This window comes from Sus scrofa, chromosome 12 (genome assembly GCF_054392235.1).
Source record: "Sus scrofa isolate SSC_HxYL_T2T_F1_AM1 chromosome 12, Sscrofa_HxYL_maternal_Yorkshire_Landrace_v2.0, whole genome shotgun sequence".
NCBI classification, from domain to species: domain Eukaryota; kingdom Metazoa; phylum Chordata; class Mammalia; order Artiodactyla; family Suidae; genus Sus; species Sus scrofa.
Window position 1 is genome coordinate 24,681,241 of NC_139394.1, and position 21,684 is coordinate 24,702,924.

At 43.2% G+C, this 21,684-nt stretch overlaps 1 protein-coding gene across 2 annotated transcripts in view; it reads right to left on the reverse strand.

Annotated features, from left to right (window-relative positions):
* Positions 1 to 21,684, reverse strand: part of SKAP1 (src kinase associated phosphoprotein 1) — a 327,149-nt gene that overhangs the window by 51,702 nt on the left and 253,763 nt on the right. For both annotated transcript variants that reach the window (XR_014821186.1, XM_013979973.3), the window contains exons 5-9: positions 17,990 to 18,067; positions 16,847 to 16,930; positions 13,830 to 13,954; positions 10,723 to 10,786; positions 8,348 to 8,548 (exon numbers count right to left, since the gene is read on the reverse strand). Coding sequence is in view for 1 of the 2 variants with exons in the window: in XM_013979973.3 (XP_013835427.2) it covers positions 8,348 to 8,548; positions 10,723 to 10,786; positions 13,830 to 13,954; positions 16,847 to 16,930; positions 17,990 to 18,067 (552 nt within the window). In the remaining variant the exon portion in view is untranslated. The remainder of the gene's footprint in view (positions 1 to 8,347; positions 8,549 to 10,722; positions 10,787 to 13,829; positions 13,955 to 16,846; positions 16,931 to 17,989; positions 18,068 to 21,684) is intronic.

A 21,684-nucleotide genomic window follows, 5' to 3' on the forward strand; every position in this document is an offset into this window, starting at 1 on the left:
TTTTTTGCCTTTTTTAAGGGCTGCACCCGCAGCATATGGAGGTTCCCAGGCTAGGGGTCCAATTGGTATAGCTGCCAGCCCATGCCACAGCCACAGCAACACCAGATCTGAGGCCTGTCTTCGACCTACCCACAGCTCAAGGCAACGCCAGATCCTTAATCCACTGAGTGAGGTCAGGGATGGAACCCGCAACCCCGTGGTTTCTAGTTGGATTTGTTTCTGCTGTGCCACAACGGGAACTCCTCCTTGTGGCTCTTAAGGCACTTAATTTTCTTGCTTCCCCATAGTTATGCCACAAAATGGAACTTTTGAGGAGATGGCCTTATATTTAAAGAAATGTAAGGTTTATAGGGCAACACGAGTTCTGGTAAGTCAGACTGGGGGAGGTAAACTCTAAGTTCATAACTAAGAAGAAACAGCTTAAGAATATGTTAAAACACAACAAAACATCAAAGAATTACAACTCATTTCATACACAAAATGATATAGCTCCCCTACAAAATTAAAATTAATACTGTTATTAGGATTGATACTTCGGGAAATGTCACATTACCGGGACTTCGAAATCTACGATATATCTTTAAAAACATGTACTGCCCTACATCTGCCCTACAAGATCATGGGAAAAGCACTCAGCTCCACTTAGCTCTATGCATGACCTTGCAGTAGAGACTCTCCCACACAGCACCTGTGGCACTCCCCCACCTCTCCGTGAGGGATAAAGATGTGAGACAAGAGAGGAGTGAAATCAAACAGCGGAAGCAGATCACGCTCAAGCAAACCATGTTAAACATCATTCTTTGCACACTGTCTTATTATTCGGCCACTTCCCTCCTTCCTCTGCTATGATCCTTTTCCTTTCTGACGTGGGACCAATGTCACAGGACTAAAAGCATTCAAAGAAGAACGTGCCTGTCCTCAGTTTTAGAGACACCCCGATAACCTGGACAGAGAACAGCTCTTTTGCTGATATCAAACAACTGAATCACAAAGACCAGCAATTTGCTGTGCTTAGGCACTTTTGCAGAGAGGGTTTATTCTACCTCTGCTGTCTGTGCCCAGATGTCTCTTCCTCCCAATTCTAATCAATGTAAATTGGGTCAGATCTCCGCTGTGAATTACAAATTGGATCCGAAGTTGGAAGGTCACGGTGCCTGCTCCTCCACCTCCTTCCCACCACCATTAGATGGGAAGCTACACCAAAGATCTTTTCTAAATAAATCAGACTTTATTGTAAAACTCGGCCACCGACGAGACATAACCTCATTAGCATTGATTTTAAAATAAATTATTGAAAGTGGCTTGCCTGCTCTTTGCATTTGTAAAATAGGAGAATGTAAATGTATTTGCAATGATAAAAATGAAAACTAAAACTGGATTCCTTTATCCTTTTGGGCACCAGCACTTAATCCAGCCATGATACGAAAATGGAAAAAATAAAACTGTTTTATGCAGTTCAATTCCAGAACAGATACTCTGATTTCCACAGTGCCTGTGGAGTTGCCTAGAAAGAAAGCAGAATGTTGGCCATAGATCTTGTATGCCATAGCATTCACCACCATTACTAAGCGCTGCAGTGATGGATGTGAATGGCGAAGCTCCAGTCCCATCTGCTCTAGCTAATGTCCTTCCCGGGTGGCTGGAAGTGGGCTGAAGTCAAGAAGCCTAGCTATGGATGTGAGCACCTGGGTGCTGTGCCTTTGAAAGAGTGAGTATGGCGGTCCATTACGGAGTAAAGAAAAGTGCCCATCACAGCTGGACGTTCAAGGCCCGCCTTCAGCACCTTCCCTGCTTCAGAGGCCACAACCCAAACAGAGAGGTGTACACTTTATCCCGGATTCTTTGATGAAATCAAATTGGTATCTTTGAAATTCCAAAGTCAAGAAAGTTGATTACATAGCAACAGAAAAAAAAAAAAGGTTCCTTTGCTCACAAAATGGGATGGGTTAACAGCCAAATTTCTCATTTTTTGCATCTGTAAGGTGAGGCTTTAATTTTAAAAAGATTATTTTTAAATTGTTTAAGCTAAAGAGCTTGTTGAACTTCTTTTTAAACATTTTATTAGAGTAGCGTTGATTCGCTGGACTTCTTTATAAGAATATCATTAGGCATGTAGCATTACATCTACAAAAATACGTCTTCATTAAAGAAAGAATTAAAATTTATGTGCTAGCTCAACTTTAAACAGTAATAGATTATAATGGTCCTCGCTCCTAACCGGGCATATGGGACCCCAACCTTACATAGGCTTTAAACAAATTAACCACTAAAGATTACTGTCCACTTATTACATTAAATGCTCTACTTGATTCCCAAATATCTCTTCTCAATTGGGAAAAGAGTTGAGGAAGATTCTGTTAACTGTGCTGCATCACATGAACATGGAAGAGAACCATGGGGTATCACAAATGAGCATCGGTATCCAGAGAGTTGATTTCAATCAACACTCTTGGCACAATGTCAGGGATGCTAATGAGAGGCTGGGAGGAACAGGACACTGACACCCCTTCAGAGGCACAGAGAGGAGCCAGCTTCCCATGATACCTGGCTCCTTTCTGAAGTGCTGTTCTGACATCGGCTAAATGGAGGTAAGAAAGAGGGAAGTCACTTTTTCCAAATAAAGCAAAGTGACAGAAGCTTAAAAAATGCCAAATGTATCAATGTGCAGCCAGATGCCAAGGTGCTCTGGTGACAGATGCAGCAGAAATACAGAGAGACTCGAAGTGCAAAGGGAACATGCAAAAAAAGGAAATCATTCCGCAACACGCACAGGTATGTGATAAATCCATGGATGCTGCGGCACCTCTTCAGACGACATGGAAAAGATGAGCACGATGCTAATAACACATTTAATTCTCTGTTGTATAGTTGGTAATCACAACTGCTACCTCAAAATAGTTGCATCCTATTTCTGTGGTATGGTCTTGATATACAGGATATTAAACTCAATTTGTGCTAAGTGCAACACTTGCAATGCACAGAATTTAATTTCACAGATAATAATTGAGCACCTACTAATTGGAGGAGGAAGACCTAAATACAAATCCCTGTGGGAAAGGCTTGAAAGAGAGCTCAGTTCTAGATGAGTTTCCAGGAGGCCGTCCCTGAGGATACACAGTTGAGCAGAATGTGCAGGGTTTCAACAGGCTGAGGGTGGGTATTCTGGGTGGAAGAAACTGCACGATTCTGCTTTTGGTGCTGGGCTGGCCTAAAGCACAGTGTTGCTAGGGTCCAGTGTGCATGAGAGAGAGAAGGCCAGGACGCTCGGAGGGGGGCCAGATGATGGTGCTGACTCTTCTTCGAGGCTCCCCCCACGAAGTGCTGCTTTTCTACGACACTGGCAGTCGTGACTTCATAAACTTTGTATATTTGGTGTCTGCTTTTTTTCTTTCCTTAGACCTCCTACTATCTCTGTTTCTCCCTTCCTGTGGGTCTGGACAACTGTACGGGGGAAAAAAATAATTCCACAGAATGCTTGTTTCCATTTGACTCAAATTAAAAAAAAAAAAAACAAACACCAGTTATATGCTTTATTATAAAGCAATCTGGTTTCTGGGTCTATAATGACCCTCCAGGGTAGTGTGGGCAGCAGCGGAATGTGCACAGAAATTCCCAGGGAGGGCTCTTTGTCTCTCTTTCCATTTGCTCCCCTGCAATCTCTCTAGAGAACACAGCCAGATTCTGTTGCCACAGCAGCTGCTGCAAGGCCCCAGTTACTGCTCTTCAGTGGCCTCAGGTGCCTTTGCCGGATTCCAGGCTTGAGGCCCCAGACAAAGAGAAACCTGATAAACGCTGTCCTTTTATGGAATCTTGAATCCTGAAACTGGGACTGGGCTAGGCTGTAAAATAATTTGTGGGAGGGGTGAGAGAAGGCTCAGAAAAGCCTCCCATTTTCCACATATTGCTTTAGCTGTTCTTTGTTAGTTGTTCCCTCCAGTTTAATCTACTGCAAATGAGATCTTAAAAATCAAGGGCCCCCATGTTTTCAACACGGATGTTCAGAAATCCCCATGGATACCAACCTTGAAACCATATTATCCAAGGCTAACACTGTGGTCTTGGCTGCAAACCTCGAGTGCTCTGGTTTTCCCTCAAGGGAAGGAGAGGGCTAGCCACGTAGCAAATGCTAATTATCCCATGATGAATGTGATGTCGTACATTTAATTTGATGATCCATACATTATTTTGATTAGGAAAAAACATTTTTGTATTGACTTGCTATGTGTTACAGGCACTTTTTTTTTCAACTCGGAAGCCCACAGACTTCATATTCTGGAAGAGAGATCTCATGCGGCCTTCCCGTAGAGACAGTGAGGCTTGTGGAAGCCCCGTCCCAAAGAGGAAGGATGAACAGAATCATCAACACTAACGAGTCTCCACAAAGCCCATTTCCCTGTTACCATGAGACACCATGTTAGAGCCCGAGTTATTGGACTACGGATGGGTATGCAACATTAGCACAGGCCGACCTTACTGTTGACTGTCCCTCCACCCAGCACCTGTCCTTGCAGCAAAAATGGACCTGAGCAGAAGGCAAGATCCACATTCCATCTGCTCAGGATTTTCAATTTCACCTGCTTCACACATATCACTGAAAATGTCCAACCGGACTGTCTCAGGTCTGGTTGGCAGAGGTGTGGAACAAGCTGCTTCCCAATTCTTCAAGGAGGTAACACTTCCGATTTAAATACCACCAAGTGAATAAGAGCCAGCATTTACTGGATGCTCACTCTAGGCCAGGGTTCTAAGTGCTTTACACAAGCAGTTCTAGGCTTCTCACAGCTTTCTTCCCTCCTTCTTTTTTTCCTCCCTCCCTTCCTTCCCTCCTCTTCTCCCTCCTTCCTTCCTCCCTTCCTTCCTTCCTTTCTTTGATTCTTTCTTTCAAGTATAGTTGATTTACAGTGTTGTGTTAATTTCTGGTGTATAGCAGAGTGATTTAGTTATACATACATATATATATATATATATATATATATATATATTCTTTTTCATATTTTCTATTGATGTTGTTTTTTGGCTGCACCCGGAGCACATGGACGTTCCTGGGCCAGGGATCGAACCACGGCAGTGACGAGGCTGAATCCTTAACCGCTAGGCCACCAGGGAAGTCCTCTTTTTCATATGCTTTTCCATTATGGTTTATTACAGGATATTGACTATAATTCCCTGTGCTATATAGTCGGATTCTGTTGTTTATTTTATATATAGTGGTTTGCGTCTGTTAATCCCAAACTCTTAATTTATCCCTTCCCCATCCATGGGCCCCTTTGGTAATCATAAATTTGTTTTCGATCACAGCATCCCCTTGCGAGAGCCGCTATTGTTATCCCCATGTTACAGGTGAGAAAATCACACAGGGCAGAAAACTTGCTTGAGGTCTCCTAGCTAGCAGGTGGCAGAGCAGGTGCATCGTGACTTTGAGCCAGCACTTTTACCTGCAATACCATGCTGTGAGTCACATGCCACTGCTTGGCGAGTGGTCTTGTGAGCTGACGGCAAAGGAGAGACAGTGTCAGGATCCCTCGGTTCCTCCAGGAGTGGTCGTGTGGCATATGCAAAACTAACAGTAATTTCAGAAGCAACAAGCTGAGCAGCATGGACAGGAAGCTGGCTGATGGAGACGTGTGGCTGAAATATTCCTATCATAATGAAATGCCAATATATCCCACCTTCCATGCTGTCTCTAAAAACTGCGCTGGAAAGAAGCTTTGGGAAAGAACCTCTTGGCTGGGTACAGCACTGTCCTTTGGAAACATAGAAGCAAAGTTGGCTGCCGTTGCCCTAACCTATAGAAAGAGAGCCTACAACGTGGCCTTCCTTACTTTCGAGGGACAGTTGTGCGCAGAAGGTAGGTGCCTTTCCTTGAGAAAGCAGATCGGTCTCCAGGCCCTTAGAGTCCATTCCAGTATCCAAACTGGTGTAACCTGGCACTCTCAGCAATGTTGCAACGGCTGAGGGCAGGGTTTTAAGAGATGTGGGAAGGATGATTGTTGAAAAGCCAATCATACATTCATTGACCTGCCTGGGGTAAGGTGATGGTCACAAACTCATCTTTCTTTTTTTTTCTTTTCACCTGGGGCATATGGAAGTTACCAGTCTAGGGGTCGAATTGGAGCTGCAGCTGCCAGCCTGTGTCACAGCCACAGCAATACCGGATCCGAGCAGCATCTGGAGCCTACAGTGCAGCTTGTGGCAACACAGGATCCTTAACCCACTGAACAAGGCTAGGGATGGAACCTGCATCCTCTTGGATACCAGTCAGGCTCTTAACCCGCTGAGCCACAACGGGAACTCCTCATCTTACTTTCTGAGCCTCTTTCCATTTACTTTCCTTCGCTCTGTGTGTCTGAGCATCAACCCCCTCTTCCCTGCTCCTTTGAGAACCAAACGTGGTGCATGAAAAGGCCCGTCTTTGCTCCCCAGAAGGCTGGGTGGTTCTGTATGGTTTTTCCTGAGCACTCTTCACAGCTGTGACCCCAAGTGGCATGTCACCTGGATAGCTCCCGGAGCCTGGACAGGAGTGAGCAGAATGTGAGCTCACCAGGAAGACTCTGGCCAAGTTGGAGAGTACATCTCCTTCTAGAGAGTGTTGTGAATTAGATCCATTTCTGCACCCTGCTGTTGCAATGGAGCAGTCTGTGAAAGGGAAGATTCTCAGAGGAGCTGTGTTTTAATGTAGCAATTTGATTCAATTTTCCACTCTATAAAATTACCCATCACTGCTCGTTGCTTTCTAACAGACACCTTCACTCTTAATTTAACAATCCTATCGAATTCTGCCAGGGAAATTGGAAAAATTTATCACCTGTGAAATTTTATTTTCCTTTGGTTGTATCTGTTTTTGTAAAACTTCATTAACGACGATGACTTGCTGAGGAAATTATCATTTTTTTTTTAACTTCAGACACAAGAAGTGGCTCGACCTCAACCAAGATATCATTTGCATAATAAAACACAACAAAAAGGCTGTGGAAGTCGGACTGGCAGAGGCTGGAAATGCTGGGAGAAGAAGCAGGCTCTCCTTGCCGTGCGGGCGAGGTCCTAGCCAGGAGGAGACACGTAGCCCTGCTCCACTCAGGAAGCAATGACGCAGCTTCTCCCCCAAGGGAGAGATGATCGTGGCACTGACAGGGTAGGACCCTCTTCTTAAGAAGCCTTGAAGTGCAAGTTGTCTACTGGCAATGCTTTTTAGCCGCCAGCCCTGTCTTCAGGGGCCTAAATGTTAGGTTCACCTTAGTTCCTAGGTTCATCTGGGATTGAGGTTTAAATTGCTATAAATTTAGGCTTAACTTGAATTTCTCAGCAGAGCACTGAACTCCTGGCAAATTTCCACAGGAGAAATCTTTCTGAATGGACTTGAAGATTCAGCATTCCTGTGGTCTAACTACCTCACAATTAAAAGGCTCAGGCTTCGTTTTTGCACAGCCTGACCCCCACTGCGCTCTGTTCTGTTCAACAGCTGCTGTAACCCACACAGGAAGTGGCTATGAGGGAGCAGCAATGACTGCACATTTGTTGAGATGCCAGTTATCATGCCTTTGGAAGGAAAAGAAATAAGTACAGTAGACCCACCGCAATGATGGGCAGAGGACACACGTTAGGCTTGTTAGTAAGAGATGCCATTCGATTCCTGGTATATCTGGACCAGACAACAGGGCTTTACTGTGTTACTGAAAAGCCTTGTCAGCATTTATCTATATTTCTTCAGTCTTCTCATATCCTTCACCATTTTGAGGTGACTTTCTATTATTTTCACAGTTACATAAAAGAAGTTCAAACTAGACAGTTTTTTTTCCCCACTTTTTAGGACCACACCCACTGCACATGGAGGTTCCCAGGCTAGGGGTTGAATCGGAGCTACAGCTGCTGGCCTATGCCACAGCCACAGCAACGCAGGATCCAAGCCGTGGCTATGACCTATACCACAGCTCACGGCAACGCTGGATCCTTAACCCACTGAGCGAGACCAGGGATCCAACTCACATCCTCATGAATCCTAGTTGGGTTTGTTAACCGCTGAGCCACGAAGGGAACTCTCAAACCAGAGAGTTTTGATGAGTCACCCCCAAACTTGTAGTAAATCCATGAAAACTAACATGAGTATTCTTGATTCTTTAACCTCTTGACATGTGTAATAAATGATTTTCCATGTAAAATGAATCAATCCATCTTGCCCCCACAGAAGCGGGCATCTCCGGTGCTGGGAATCTCAGAGGCGCCACTGAAGCTTCCGTATATTCTCTCCTTCCAAGGTGTGGCTTCCTCTGGACTTGCTAAAGTTATACTCTCCTACCAGGTCAAGCGTTTCTAAACTAGGGGAAGATCATTAGAAGATGAGATCTCTCACCTGGTAAAACTTCATAAATATCATCTTCTTCTTTCTCCTCTGTGGGCTCTTTGAGCCCCATACTCCCAGGCAACATGATGGGTCTGCTTTGGGAACCGGAATTTGAGGAGTCAAAACCATCGATATCATCGTACATCTCTTCTTCTTCCTCCTCTCCCTCCTCCTCCTCCTCCTCACATGGAATGGTTAAGGAGCTCAGATCTGCCAGGGCAGAGATGAGAATGAATCAAAATCGGGAGAAAAAGAAAAGCAAAAGGCAGGGGAGGAAAGAGGGAGAAGGAGGTGGAGGGATGAGAATAAAACATGTCAGAGGAAAATGAAACACTAGGTTAAGTGCTGTTATTTCTAATGGGGGCCTTGGTGGCAGGAAATCTACAGAAAAGGCCAGACTAGCACTGCGTCAGGTTTAAACCATCAACATAAATCCTTCCTTGCAATAAAACTTGATCAGGATGAAGCAGCCCTGAAAAGTATGGGTGTGTGAATGAGCACATGAGGCGAAGGGAAGAAAATAGGCCAGAAGAGGAAATGCCAGCGTGCCTCGTGCTGCTCGTCAAGTGGAAAACTGGAAGGGTGAGTGATAGCCTGCGGTTCCCCAGGGCGAGGAAAGCCCAGGAACTATGGCGGTATCCAAAGGATCCCTGGGCTGTCACCTGTCCCAAGCTCATCCACTGCATGATCTCGCTGCGGAATTTCAGACAAGTCTGGGAAGAGAAAAGTGGGCAAAAGTGGAAGAGGAAGAGAAAGCAGGATGTGGAAAAAGATAACAGTACCACAAGACCAAATGGAATGGCTGAGCCATGTGGTGACCGTGTCCTTTTGCAACTGCACAGTCTGGCTGACCTTAAAGTGGGTCACCGCGTAGCCGATGTGGAGCCATCACAGCACGGGGCAGCACAGGGCGGGAGAGGAAGATTGGTTTTTTATTTTAGTGGGGAGCTGGGAAGGTTCATTCTCTGATGTGTAGTACAGAGTGCTCTCTGAAACCCTGCTGAGGGGCCTCTGCAGGCTGGGCAGAGGAAGGGGCCTCTGCAGGATGCTCTGGGGAAGGAAAGGATGGAGAGACATCCGACATTCATTTCAAAACACAATAAAACCGTTCATCTTGATTAGGCTTTTAATAAAGATTTTGCAACTCTTTTCATCTGAGTTCTGGTGCCACCTCATATGAGGAAGGGATCAAAGACACATCGGTGGCTTAAAACCATATGTTATTATTTTGTTTGTTTTAAAATAAAATGGAATGAATAATTTCTTCAATGTGGGATTCTGAAAGTACCACAGGGTACAGCTCAATAAAGCTGCTTGGAGTTTTATTGAGGTTTACACACTTAGGGGTATATTACACGCATAAATCCAAGGCACCTAGATGAGAGTGTACCCTGTAGTCTCGCCATCAATGTTCATGTTTGCCTAGTTCTAGTCTATTACACGTGACGCTCTTGGTAGATGCAATAGTTTGTTCTTGTGATAGCAAAGGCATAAACTGAGTAAAATAGGCAATTGTAATTAAAGCTCTGGTGCTTCCTTCTTTTTATCCACAATAAAATCTTACAGCAGAATAAAAAAAACGGAGATGAAAAGCCTTGGTGTTTTTAGGTTGATGTACTTCTCCTTAGGTCTTGGGCCACGTGCAAAGTTGGTGTTTCTGTCTTTCTGCAGGGGCCGGGTCCTGCCATGATGTATAGCATCAGGAGAGTTACCTGATGCCAAGTGACAGACACAAGGTTGGTTACTTCTACCTGCCGGGCCACTCCCAGACAAAACTTCCCGGGCCACTGTCACTGCTGTGCCTACAGGCTGGCCAGCAGAGGGTACTCTAAGAGCAGTCATTTAACATCTTCAGGCCAGGACTCTTCCCTTCCAAAGCAGGGAACATTTTTTCCGTGGCTTGGGAAACAGCAATTTGTTTTGAATGTCTAATGTTATTGAAGGCCACACAGATGAGTTTGGATTTCTATTTCCCACTGAGACTAAAACTGGGAGATTTTGGACACATCTAGATCTAGATGATGTGGGCATCGTGAATTTCCTTACCGGCATATAAGGGGTTAGGAGACACTGAATTCAGCTGAGCTGGTTTTCAGAACCTCCTTTTCTGCTGATTACAGATACGACAGACTTGCCTGTAGGTAGGTGGATGAGTTAGAATATCAGAGATCGTCTCCGGGTTGATGGTTTCTTCTCCTTCTGACTCATCATGGTGCTTTTTGTGGTTATCATATGAGGGATGTGTGATAGGGAGAAGGGGCAGATAAAGAATGAATCTATCTATCTATCTATCTATCTATCTATCTATCTATCTATCATCTAAGGAATATATAACTTCAACTGCAAAAGCCCCCACATATTGTTTCTATAATAATGATACTTACCCTTTAACAAGAAACTTATTTGATCCACCCAGTCTCTGGCTTCAGCTGGATTAGAAGCTGTAAACTAGAGAAAAATTAGTGAATTACTTGATCACTTTCACTAAAATTTCCATGAATCTTATAGGGATGTTCAAGGGGAACAGAGTTGCAGAGTCAAGTTGAAAGCTCAGGATTCTCTGTCTGCTTAATATTTAGGAAAAAAGATCAAAATCTCACTAAAGTGACTTTTTTTTCCTTCAGCAGTTTTGCATACCCAATGTTGACAGCTAGATCTGAGTCCAGAATTCATGTTCATGTGCATTCATTTGATTACCCATTCGTTCATCAGGCATTTCCTGAGAACAGTTTATAGGAAAACAAACAAAAAAAGGCCAACCCAAATTCTTGATTTCAAAGAACAATGTGTCCGTCTGGGGGACAACATACACACTTGACAGGAGAACCCTACAAAGCAGGCACATTGGATAACAGCTGGATGTTGAGAGGTGACAGGGAGCACTTACTGTTGCCTGTGACAAGCCACCACGGGAGGCTTGCGGAAGTAATACTGTTTTGGTTGGATTTCTTTTCTTTTTTTTGAGCCATGCCCATGGCATGTAGAAGTTCCCAGGACAGGTTCACTGTGCCACAGCAGTGACAATGCCCAATCCTAAATCGTCAGGCAACCAGGGAACTCCAGGCTGGATAAAAGAGTTGGTGCACACTGGTAGAGGGAGCTGGTCATTTTAGGCAGGGAGAAGCAGCTGCCCAAGATTAGAAATGAGACCATCCTGTGTAGGGAAGGTGGCCCGACCAGCTTGACTGGACAACAGCGACAGACGAAGCTGGAGAGTTGAGGATCACAGAAGAGTTGATGAAAGGGCTCTGAGTGCTAGGAATTCAAACTTAAAAAGCAGAAGGAGTGAGAGATTCTTTCAAGAGCTGCGAGTAGGAGAGACTGAACTAGGGAGAAATTGTGGACACAAGACCAACTAGAAGGCTTCTTAACCAGTCCTCTGGGTGAAGCGATAGGGGTTTAACTGGTATCAGGACTGTAGGAATAAATTAGAAGGGAAAGATCCAAAGGATATTGTAGAGGAAGACTCCACAGACCATGGTAATGACTTGGATTCAATGGGCCAAAGAAAAGAAGAAGTAAACAAACTCTACATTCTGATTCACAAAACGGGCCAGTCAAGCATTACACGTTAGTAATTTTTTTATGTTAAATGAATCAACTTGAAATGACTGTTCCTGAAAAACATTTTTATTACCTGGCCATTAGGGTAAGATAAAGCTCTGTGCTGTATAAGAAACCTAGATTCCTGCTTAAAACTTATTAATAGACATTGTTACTCTTGATTTCTTAAAAACACATTTCTATAAAAAATGTCTAGGGACATTGATTTAGACTTCCCATATAAATTTTCATCTGGATGAGGCACAACTGGAACTGAATAATAAAAATAATTTGGATTCATACCCAAGGCATACATCTGTGTTGTACATGTCCATAAAAGATTCTATTAAAAAGTTTAGATTAAATTAAAACTTTTTTTGGAAATTGCATAAATAAGACCTAGGTCATTGTATTCAAATAAAGGTTAGGATCCAGTTGAAACATAAAAGGATGTTATATTCAGGGTCAGTGTTTGATATGGTGAAAGAACATAGATAGAATCAGCTAAAGGCAGAGGTCGGGAATAGAGTTGGGGGTCCATTAGGTTTGGCTGCCGAGGGAAGCCCTCCCTGAGTCCTGGGGTGCTGATTCAGAACACATACATACAACCCTGGAGAAAATGGCCCCAACTCTGCCAGGTCTTGCCATCTCGCTTGCCTGTAACTGTGTCACCAAAAGGTTTTCTAGTTTCCTTGATTCTTTTTGTTTTGTTTGATTTTTTTTTTCTTTTAGGGCCACACTTGTGGCATATGGAAGTTCCCAGGCTACGGGTTGAATTGGAGCTGCAGCTGCTGGCCTGCACCACAACTGCACAGCGACGCCAGATCTGAGCCCCATCTGTAACCTGAGCTGCCACTTGTGGCAACACCGGATCTTTAACCCGCTGAGCGAGGCCAGAGATCAAACCCACATCCTCATGGATACTAGTTGGGTTAGTTTCTACTGAGCCACAGAGGGAACTCCTACCTTCCTTGGCTCTTAATTCCTTTAGGATTCAATAATTTTACTCTCATAAATGATTCGTGTCCTTGCAATAAATCTTTCAAAAATAAAAATGAAATAATGCAAAACTCAAAGAGTGAAAGGGTTACATAAGCGGTTAATATTAACCTTAGCATGGCTTTTCTCTTTTTCATAAGTTAGCTAAAGTTTTTCTATATTATTTTAGTAAAACTGTGATAAAAATAACCAATAAGCAGGAAACAATACCTGTATACACACATACACGTGAAAAATTGTATTTCTGTTGAAAATCACTACATTCCCATGGTCAGAAATTGTTTGTTGCCTCAATTAATTTCATAATAGGTAATGAATGCATTACCTATTATACTACCTTTTCTATTGTATCAAAATATATAAAAATAAACACAGTGGAAGGATGTCTTTCTCACCCCCACTCAGGCTCTCTAGTTCCTCAGTTGTCACTGTTGCGACTCAGTAATCACAGCTACCAGTATCTTAGAAATTCTTCCAGAGATATGCAGTGCATTTACACAGAGGAAGATTATTTTGGATAGCAAGAGGAATGTGGGAAAATAAATTATGTTTCATTCTGCTGTCAGATTTCTCTTTCTTGGATTTCATGGAAGTAAAGATAGTCGATTGAAAAATAAAGAGAGTGGGAATGAAAGCCATGAACTTAGAGACTATGAGTAAAGAATTGGACTGTGTGCTGCAGGAGATAAGACTCCCACCTGTGGGGTAAGACTGAGAAGGGGAAGGATGAAGAGACGGAAGCAAAGCCAAGGCAGAACGTAGGATGAAATGGCTACAGAAGGCTGGACACGACACCGCAAAGGGGAGGATGTGCCAAGAAAGAATGTCTTGGTAGGCAACGAGAGGTAACAAACAAGGATGGAACCCAGCCCAGCAACCATGGCCCACATGCAACAGGGAGCGAAACTGCAACACTCAGGAGGCTCTCCATCTCCTTGGCTCAACCTACCTCATAGCTGCGTCTATCCTGGGAGGTCAGCTCAAAGCAGCATTCTTTCTTGGAATCTTTTCGCAGGTAGGGGGCCATCCGTACAGTGTAGCCTTTAATGAGAAAGGTCCCTTTGGGCTGCTTGCCTGCAAGAGAGGAAAGCTTCCTGTATCTCCAGAGACATGCAACTGCCAAGGGAGGGCATCTTCTCTGGTATGTAAAATAAAAGCACAGAAACAGCTGTTACATCCCTGAGGAACCACAACAGTCAAGGAAAGGTTATTAGGGAAGCTGAAGAAGAGGCTATGGTGGCGGAGAGGCAGATATCACTGCCAAGCTAGGGCGATGCAACAGGAACGGTTATTTTGCCAAAAGAGTACAACAGAGACAGAGAATTTATTAGAATGTTAAGAGATCTATAATAACAGAAAGAAGGAATTATTACAGCAGGGAGAGCGTGGCTGTAAATATGAGGCTCTTGAAGGCTATTAGAGAGCTAAAACATTATTATCAGGGCGGGCAGAGCTCACATTTGAGGGGAGGGACAGCAGCACAAGGGGGCATTATAAGTTCCCAGGATCTCCTCCCAGGCCCTGGGTAGCATTTGGGCTCGAATTCTTTCCCTTTCCTGCTGGTCAGGTGGGAATTTATGCTAGGGGGAGAATCATTAAAACTCAGTATTTTATTCCCCTCGCAAGAGGTCAGATTGGGAAGTAGCAGAGTACACTTGAGGCTCACTGGGTGATGAGGAAGGAGATAAAAGGAAAAGGACCATGAGGCAGCGAAAGGAGAGACTCTCTGGCCTGCCACTCTCTTAAAAAAAAAAAAAAAAAAAAAAAAAAAAAAAGAGGAGTTCCTGTTGTGGCTCAGCAGAAATGAATCTGACCAACATCCATGAGGATGTAGGTTTGATCCCTGGCCTCACTCAGTGGGTTAAGTGTCCGGCATTGCTGTGAGCTGCGGTGTAGGTTACAGACGTGGCTTGGATCCTGTGTGGCTGTGGCTGCGGTGTAGGCCTGGAAATCTCCATATGCTGCAGGCATGGCCTTAAAAACAAACAAACAAAAAAAGATATTGGAAACAGGAAAAGAGGAGGGCGTTCCCAAGGAGGATTCTGTGTCCTCACAGTGTGGTTCAGGCAGACCGTGTAGAAGAAAGGGACCAACACATCCCATGGGAGGCATTCTGCCTCGTGTCATGGGGAATGGATTGTTTTACAAGTGCGTTTTGATGATGATGGTGATGAGAGGGACGGCAGTGGAAAGACAACGTTAAAAGAAGAGAAAAGGAAAAGAATCTGTCTCCACCTGCTCGAGCTACAAGAAATTCACAAACACTCTATACTTCCTAAGAAAATGTCTTGGGCACAATAAGAAGTAACTGGCGAGCAGGGAGCCGTGCAACAGTGCTTTTTGACACCAGAATCTTTTTTGTTAAAGTATCTCTCCTTGTTCTAACTGGCCACTAAAATGTTTTGTTGTTCTTTGGTCACCAGATTTTATTTCACTCTGACAGCAAAATGGTCAATAAAAGTCTCCAAGCCTCTCGCTCTTGCTCTCCCTCCTCACCTTGAGTAGGAAGGATGAATGAACAGGATACCTGGCTTTCTATCCAGATATGCCAACCACATATTTAAATGCAAAGGAAATGCTGAACATTTTTACAAGGACATATATATTAAATTAGCTTGAAGTTTAAAAACAAACAAACAAAAAATCCCTAGAACCTGGTTGGCTTGTATGCATAGAATTCAGGGGAGAAATTGTAGTTGCTGGATTTGAAAGTGGGCTGGGGGTTGGAAGGATGCAGGGCTTTATGCTTTACCCCCTCGATGGGAAAGGCTCTGAAGAGTCATGACAGCGAACCCAAGATAAGGGTCAGTGATACCTGGGGCAGGCAGAGGCAGAGTGAGGGAACTGCCTGAAAGCCCAAGGGCAAATCTTAAGGATTCTACGTCACTTAGCAAAAGCTGTTCTTTCTGCTACCTTCGTGCCCAAAGTACAGGAAGTCCAAGGGCAACTGGGTAGATATTCCCTAGACGGGATATCCAGGCATTCGGAGAGAAGTAAGTCCGGGAAAGAAGACAGAGAGGAGAAACTGAAAATTATTGGAAGGACAATAAAGGATGTCCTTCGGGTCACTGGTCTCTGCGAGAAGGTTGCAGAACCCAAGAAATCCCCCACTAGAACTGCTATTTTTCTTGAGCTCTCTCTTGCTTTGTGGAATTGCTCCTTCAATGGGAGGGTATACCCTATTCGAAAGTTTGCATTCACCTACAATGATAACTTGTAGCTTGTATTTATTTGTCTTTGCCTCCAATTTGTGCTTATATCTTTTATTTTTTTCTCACAAACTAAGCAATTGTGTTAAGCATGGATGGGAGGGCTTCTAGGAATAGCTCCTGAGTGCTGTGTTTGGTGGAGTCAGTGGTGGTTAGTTAAGAAGCTGCCTCTGGCTTGACTCAACACGTTGCTGCTGCCGCCATCTGGCTGAAGGGAGTCTCTCCGGCTAAGCAACCATGTGGGTCTCAACAACACTCCAAGGCTCTAGGGATGTCCACTGGATGACTTCCCAGGAACCAGTAGGGATAAAGTTTGGAGCATCCTCTTAGAGAGTCAAGGGTTCTATTTCTGGGTCATTGGGAAGCTGAATCTTTCTCAGAATTAATTTTTTCAATACTTCATATTATTAATGCCTATAAAGCATTTGAGGTTTTTCTTTTTGAAGAATGTCAAGGGGGAAAAAAAAAAAGAATGCCAAGGTGTGCAACCTTGATAATGCTATTAGTCGTAATAAAAGGTAACCTTTTAACATGCTGACCACCTAACCTAGTGTTTAAAGGGGATATAATTTCTAAACTGGCATCTGAGTTTTTGGTGATGAGCAAGGTATTCTTTCCCCAAGGGCACTTCTTTCCCAAGCCTGTCCCTTTATGGGTGTTAGCTCAGGACTGCTAGGTTGAGATCTAAGTGCTGGAGCATTTACGAAGTGCTTGCACCCAGGAGTGAGAGGCTGCTGTGCAAATGAAGAACACTTACTTTTCTCATTAGCATAGTAGTAGAAGAGGCCTCTGCTGACAACACACCATCGCTTTTGCCACTCTGATCCAAAAAAACTATGATCTAAACAGAACAGCAGTAAGGGACATAAATTCAGGTAACTACCATCACTGAAGAGTCCGTAAAATCCAACAACACACGGTCCAGTGTGTTATTGTTTTATTTCCCAGGTTAATGGACTGTAAAACCCTCCCTTTCACCCCCACAGGTTATCCCATATTGACTCAGAGGCCAGAGGACTCACTGAGTTAAAGGTCCAAGTTCTAAACAGGTTTTGCCTGCGCTGACCCCTCACAGCTGTCAGTTTTCCCTTTAGATCATTCAGGTTTTAATCTTATCCTGCACCTTTAAAATTCTGCTTGAGATCTTTCTGCATTGCCTTGGAGCAAACCAAAGTGATACTCCAGGCTATGGGTGAAAGAGGGCTTCCTTTGTGCTAAACCAATTTGCCCTAAGGTTAAACCTGGTACTCCCAACCCTAGCAGTACCTAATTCTAATCCAATAAGTGAAAGCAGAAGATTGGGGCTTGTCTGAAACTTAAAAGTGGGCTGCTTCACATATGCATATAAAAATTACACGCTTAGCAACATTTTCACTCTTTATGCAGCACCCTGAGAGATGAGAACAAGAATATAGTCATTTATTTATTGATTCAACAAGTATGTACGTATATATTTATGTATTTTCTTTTTTGGCCGTCTGAGGCATAAGGAGTTCCCAGGCCAGGGATCAGATCTGAGCCACAGTTGTGACTATTCTGCAGCTGTGGCAATGCTGGATCCTTAGCCCACTGTGCCGGGTCAGGGATTGAACCTGTGTCCCAGAGCTCCAGAGACGCTGATGATCCCATGGACCACAGTGGGAACTCCAACAAGTATTTATTAAGCATCTGTTGTGTACCAGGTGAGGAAGGTAGAACCAATCCCTGTCTTGATGAAGTGAAGATATGGGGCCATCCCTCTTCAGCCTACACACAAACACCAGACCTTCTTTTTCTTCTTACCTTAGACTTGCCTAAAACTGTATTGGGCACAGAAGAGGCACCCCCTAGGCTAGCCCTCTTTTTCCTCATGTCCCTTCCCTCCTTGAAAAGTTCTGAGATCTGGGGGTCTAATCATTACCTTTGCTTTTCTTCTCTAGGTATCCTTGCTTGATGATATTATCAAGCTCTTGAGCTCCTCTTGTGATGTCTTCCATTCCTAAAAGGAACAAGAACAAAATGTTTTGTTGATCTGACAGAGTTTTCAATTATTGGGGCTACTTGAGATCATTTATATTAATGAAAGGGTACAGAAGGGCTATTGCTTAAGTACGGCACAAAATAAAACAATTTCTAGATGATTGGGGGGGTAAATTTTCTTTCTGTTTAATGCTGAAATTACTTAAAATTATTTCAACATATGTTAGTTTGTGCAAGAGGAGGCAGCCTAACTATGTTCCAATTGGTAAGAAAAGGACTTCAGAGAATCGAGAATTTGCTTGAATAAATACACTCGGCTCTAAAAACACCTTAGTAAATACAATTTTTATTGAGTTCACACAAAGAACAACTATGCAAAGCTGAACTTGGCAATAACCGCCAAATCCTGATTTTGTTAAAGTATGGGAAAGAATCTAGAATGGTAGATGCCTTTGCACAGAGAAGACCTGGAACTGACATTAGCCTTTAATTGAATGCTGCTAACATTCTTGGTTTTCAATTAGCCTTGTTAGGTACAAATTTATTGGGAAGTCAAGATCCCAATCTATCTTCCACCACTGGGGTTTAAACTTATTTCACAGAAGGGAGAGACAAAGAAGAAGGAATTTACTCCTCAACAAATAAAATGAAACAAGAACAAAAAAGCGAAAACAATTTAAAAAATACAACTCTATATTTCTTAATTAGGAGAAATGGAGTGGGCTAGAATAACTCTGACATTTATTCTTTTTGGTTCCCATCCCAAATCTCTTCTGGTTTGCCTTAAAATATTTAGAAAACAAACAAAATATAAGCCAAATTAAGACACAACACATATGAACTTACCAGGTCACCTATACAATACTTAGAGACTCTTGGGTGGAATAAGTTTCTTTTGATCACACAATTTTTTTTCTTTTCTTTTTTTTTTTTTGTCTTTTGTCTTTTTGTTGTTGTTGTTGTTGTTGCTATTTCTTGGGCCGCTCCCGCGGCATATGGAGGTTCCCAGGCTAGGGGTTGAATCGGAGCTGTAGCCACCCGCCTACACCAGAGCCACAGCAACGCGGGATCCGAGCCGCGTCTGCAACCCACACCACAGCTCACGGCAACGCCGGATCGTTAACCCACTGAGCAAGGGCAGGGACCGAACCGGCAACCTCATGGTTCCTAGTCGGATTCGTTAACCACTGCGCCACGACGGGAACTCCACAATTTTTTTTCTGAATGACTGAAACAACTGACATTTATTCAGTGGTGGCTCCAAATTGGCACTTTGCTCAGCACTTTACTTTTTGTTTAAAAAGTAACATTTAAATATTTTATTTTATCCAAATATAGTTGATTTACAATGTTGTGTTTGTTAGCGAACAAATTAGCAAAAAAAAAAAAACAAAACCAAAAAACCATTTTAAGACAATTTAAAATGCAACTAAAATGATTTTTTTGCTTCTAAGCTGTTTCAAGCTTGGTTTTAAAAATGTAGATCAGAAGAACTTTTCTTTTTCTTCTTTAGGGTATCTAAGCGCCTGATTCTTTATCCTATTTGTCCTTATTGTCAACTTCCTTGTTCAGGGACTGTTTTCATGTGTGTGTTTTACAGTTAGCAAACTCCGTGGCTGCTATAAATCCCCCCAGATGGGTCTCAGGGTGCACGCATGAGAGAACACGGCAAGGAAAGGTCTCTTGCCTAGGATCCCTTCATTTCTTCCAGCCCTCTGAAAATTCTAATAGCTCTTTGAAAATGCTCTCCCAGAAAATAGAAGCAGATCCTACTGAGGGTGAGGAGAAGGCCCAGAGTGGGTGAGAAGGCTCTTTGAAGGAGAGCCCATACTTTCTGCAACGCTGTCAAAAAATTGCTGCTAGAGACCTAAAAATTAAATGAAAAACACAGGGGATAAGCAAAACAGGATCCCCTAAGCCTGGAGTTCCCATCTTTTCTTCCCACTATTTATTTATTTATTTTTTTGCCTCTCTCTTAAGGTCTTGTTAAACTTAGAGACACCGCTTCTTGTTAAAGATGCTGAGAGTCTGAATCATAAAAGACATCTTAAACGTTCTATTAGAATTCAAACCCCCCTTTTTAATGCAAATCTAAATGCCATTTTATGGAACATCTATAATTATGAAAATGGGAAGACATTGCCTCGTGTGCGGGGAGAGTCTGTGAGTATGAATATTACATTAATGTGCCCACACCAGCTCACTGATCCTGCTGGCAGGAGCATAAAAAATGCTTGAGTGAAACTTTTATTTAGATGTTAAGACTCCAGGCCCCAGCGGGGTGACAGAGACAGTCCCTGTGAGTTGCCATCAGAGAGAGCGCTTGAATTGAATTACCCAGGGGGGAAGGAAGTAGTGATGAGCACTGCTTCGCTTATTTAATTTCATTTACTTTCAGTACATTATCAGCGTGAGGCTTTTCTCTCCCTACCAACTGAAACCCAAGAATGCCACCACCAAGAAAACAAAGACATCATGCAGCAGAGATGTTTGAACTCCAAGTCACTAATTTTAGGACACAAGGAAGAGTATCATCACCACCTTCTCACCCCCAAAGTCACACTTGCTTTGCTAAAATTGGGCACTGAATGAGTTGCTGAATTTCTTCGCTTGGTCCTTCACCCACAAGCTTCTGAAGAGGAAGAGAGCTGGAAGTACAGTATTTTACATGCTGTGTTTTTGTCAGATGTGTTATGTTGCTTTCTTCTGAGAGGGAATCTGTACCGAACTCTCTTGCCTGGTTTTTCTTATGGGTGGTGGGAAAAAATGGGATTATAGGTGAAGTTTGGAATGGCTCTGGATAAATAGATCAAATCAATCTTCATTCTACTGGTTGTCTTCTGTGTATAAGGCACTCTCTGGCGCCTTACACAGAACTGTGTACAGAACAACAGAATTGTTCTCAATGTAAAGTTGACTCTGGGCTCAATCTCATTAGCTCCCTGATCTATCAGACAAGATCGAGATCTGGCCCAATTCAAGATGGGAAGCCACCGTGGCAATTGAGCTATCTTCTGTTTCCGTGTCAGCTCAGGGTCCCATGGATCAAGAGCTGGTGGTCCTGAGGATGTACACGCTGGCCTCAGTTCCGGGAGATGAGGCAGGAGCAGTCTTGGATGCCTGAATTCACACCTACTGGCAGAGGAACAGATCTGCAGAGCTGCTTGACGTGTAATAGAAAATATGCAAATGCTTTGCAAGAGGGTAACAAAAATAGAAAGAAGCCACAAACAACTACATGAGTTGCCATTTTAAGGCAAAACATTTATATTTAAACATACAATTTTTTAAAAAGTTGAGGCTTTCTTCTCGATAACCTGAAAAAAAGATATCACCAACTTAATGAAAAAAAAAAGAAATGATTTAGATTTATTGGGCATAAATGGCCCTTTGGAGAAACCTACGAGTGTATCACATTATATCAGCACAAAACAGAATTACATTAGTGTCATAATCTCTCTCTACCACTGCACTTAACTAAATCTCTCCGAATAGCCCACATAAAGAAAAGATTCACTTAGCCGAAGGATGTGGGGCCATATAGATAAGATCAACAGAGAAGTATGTAATCCTGAAGTGATGGCCACCCAACTTTCATGGCAGATGAAGATAAAGGAAATTCTCAGACATCTTTTC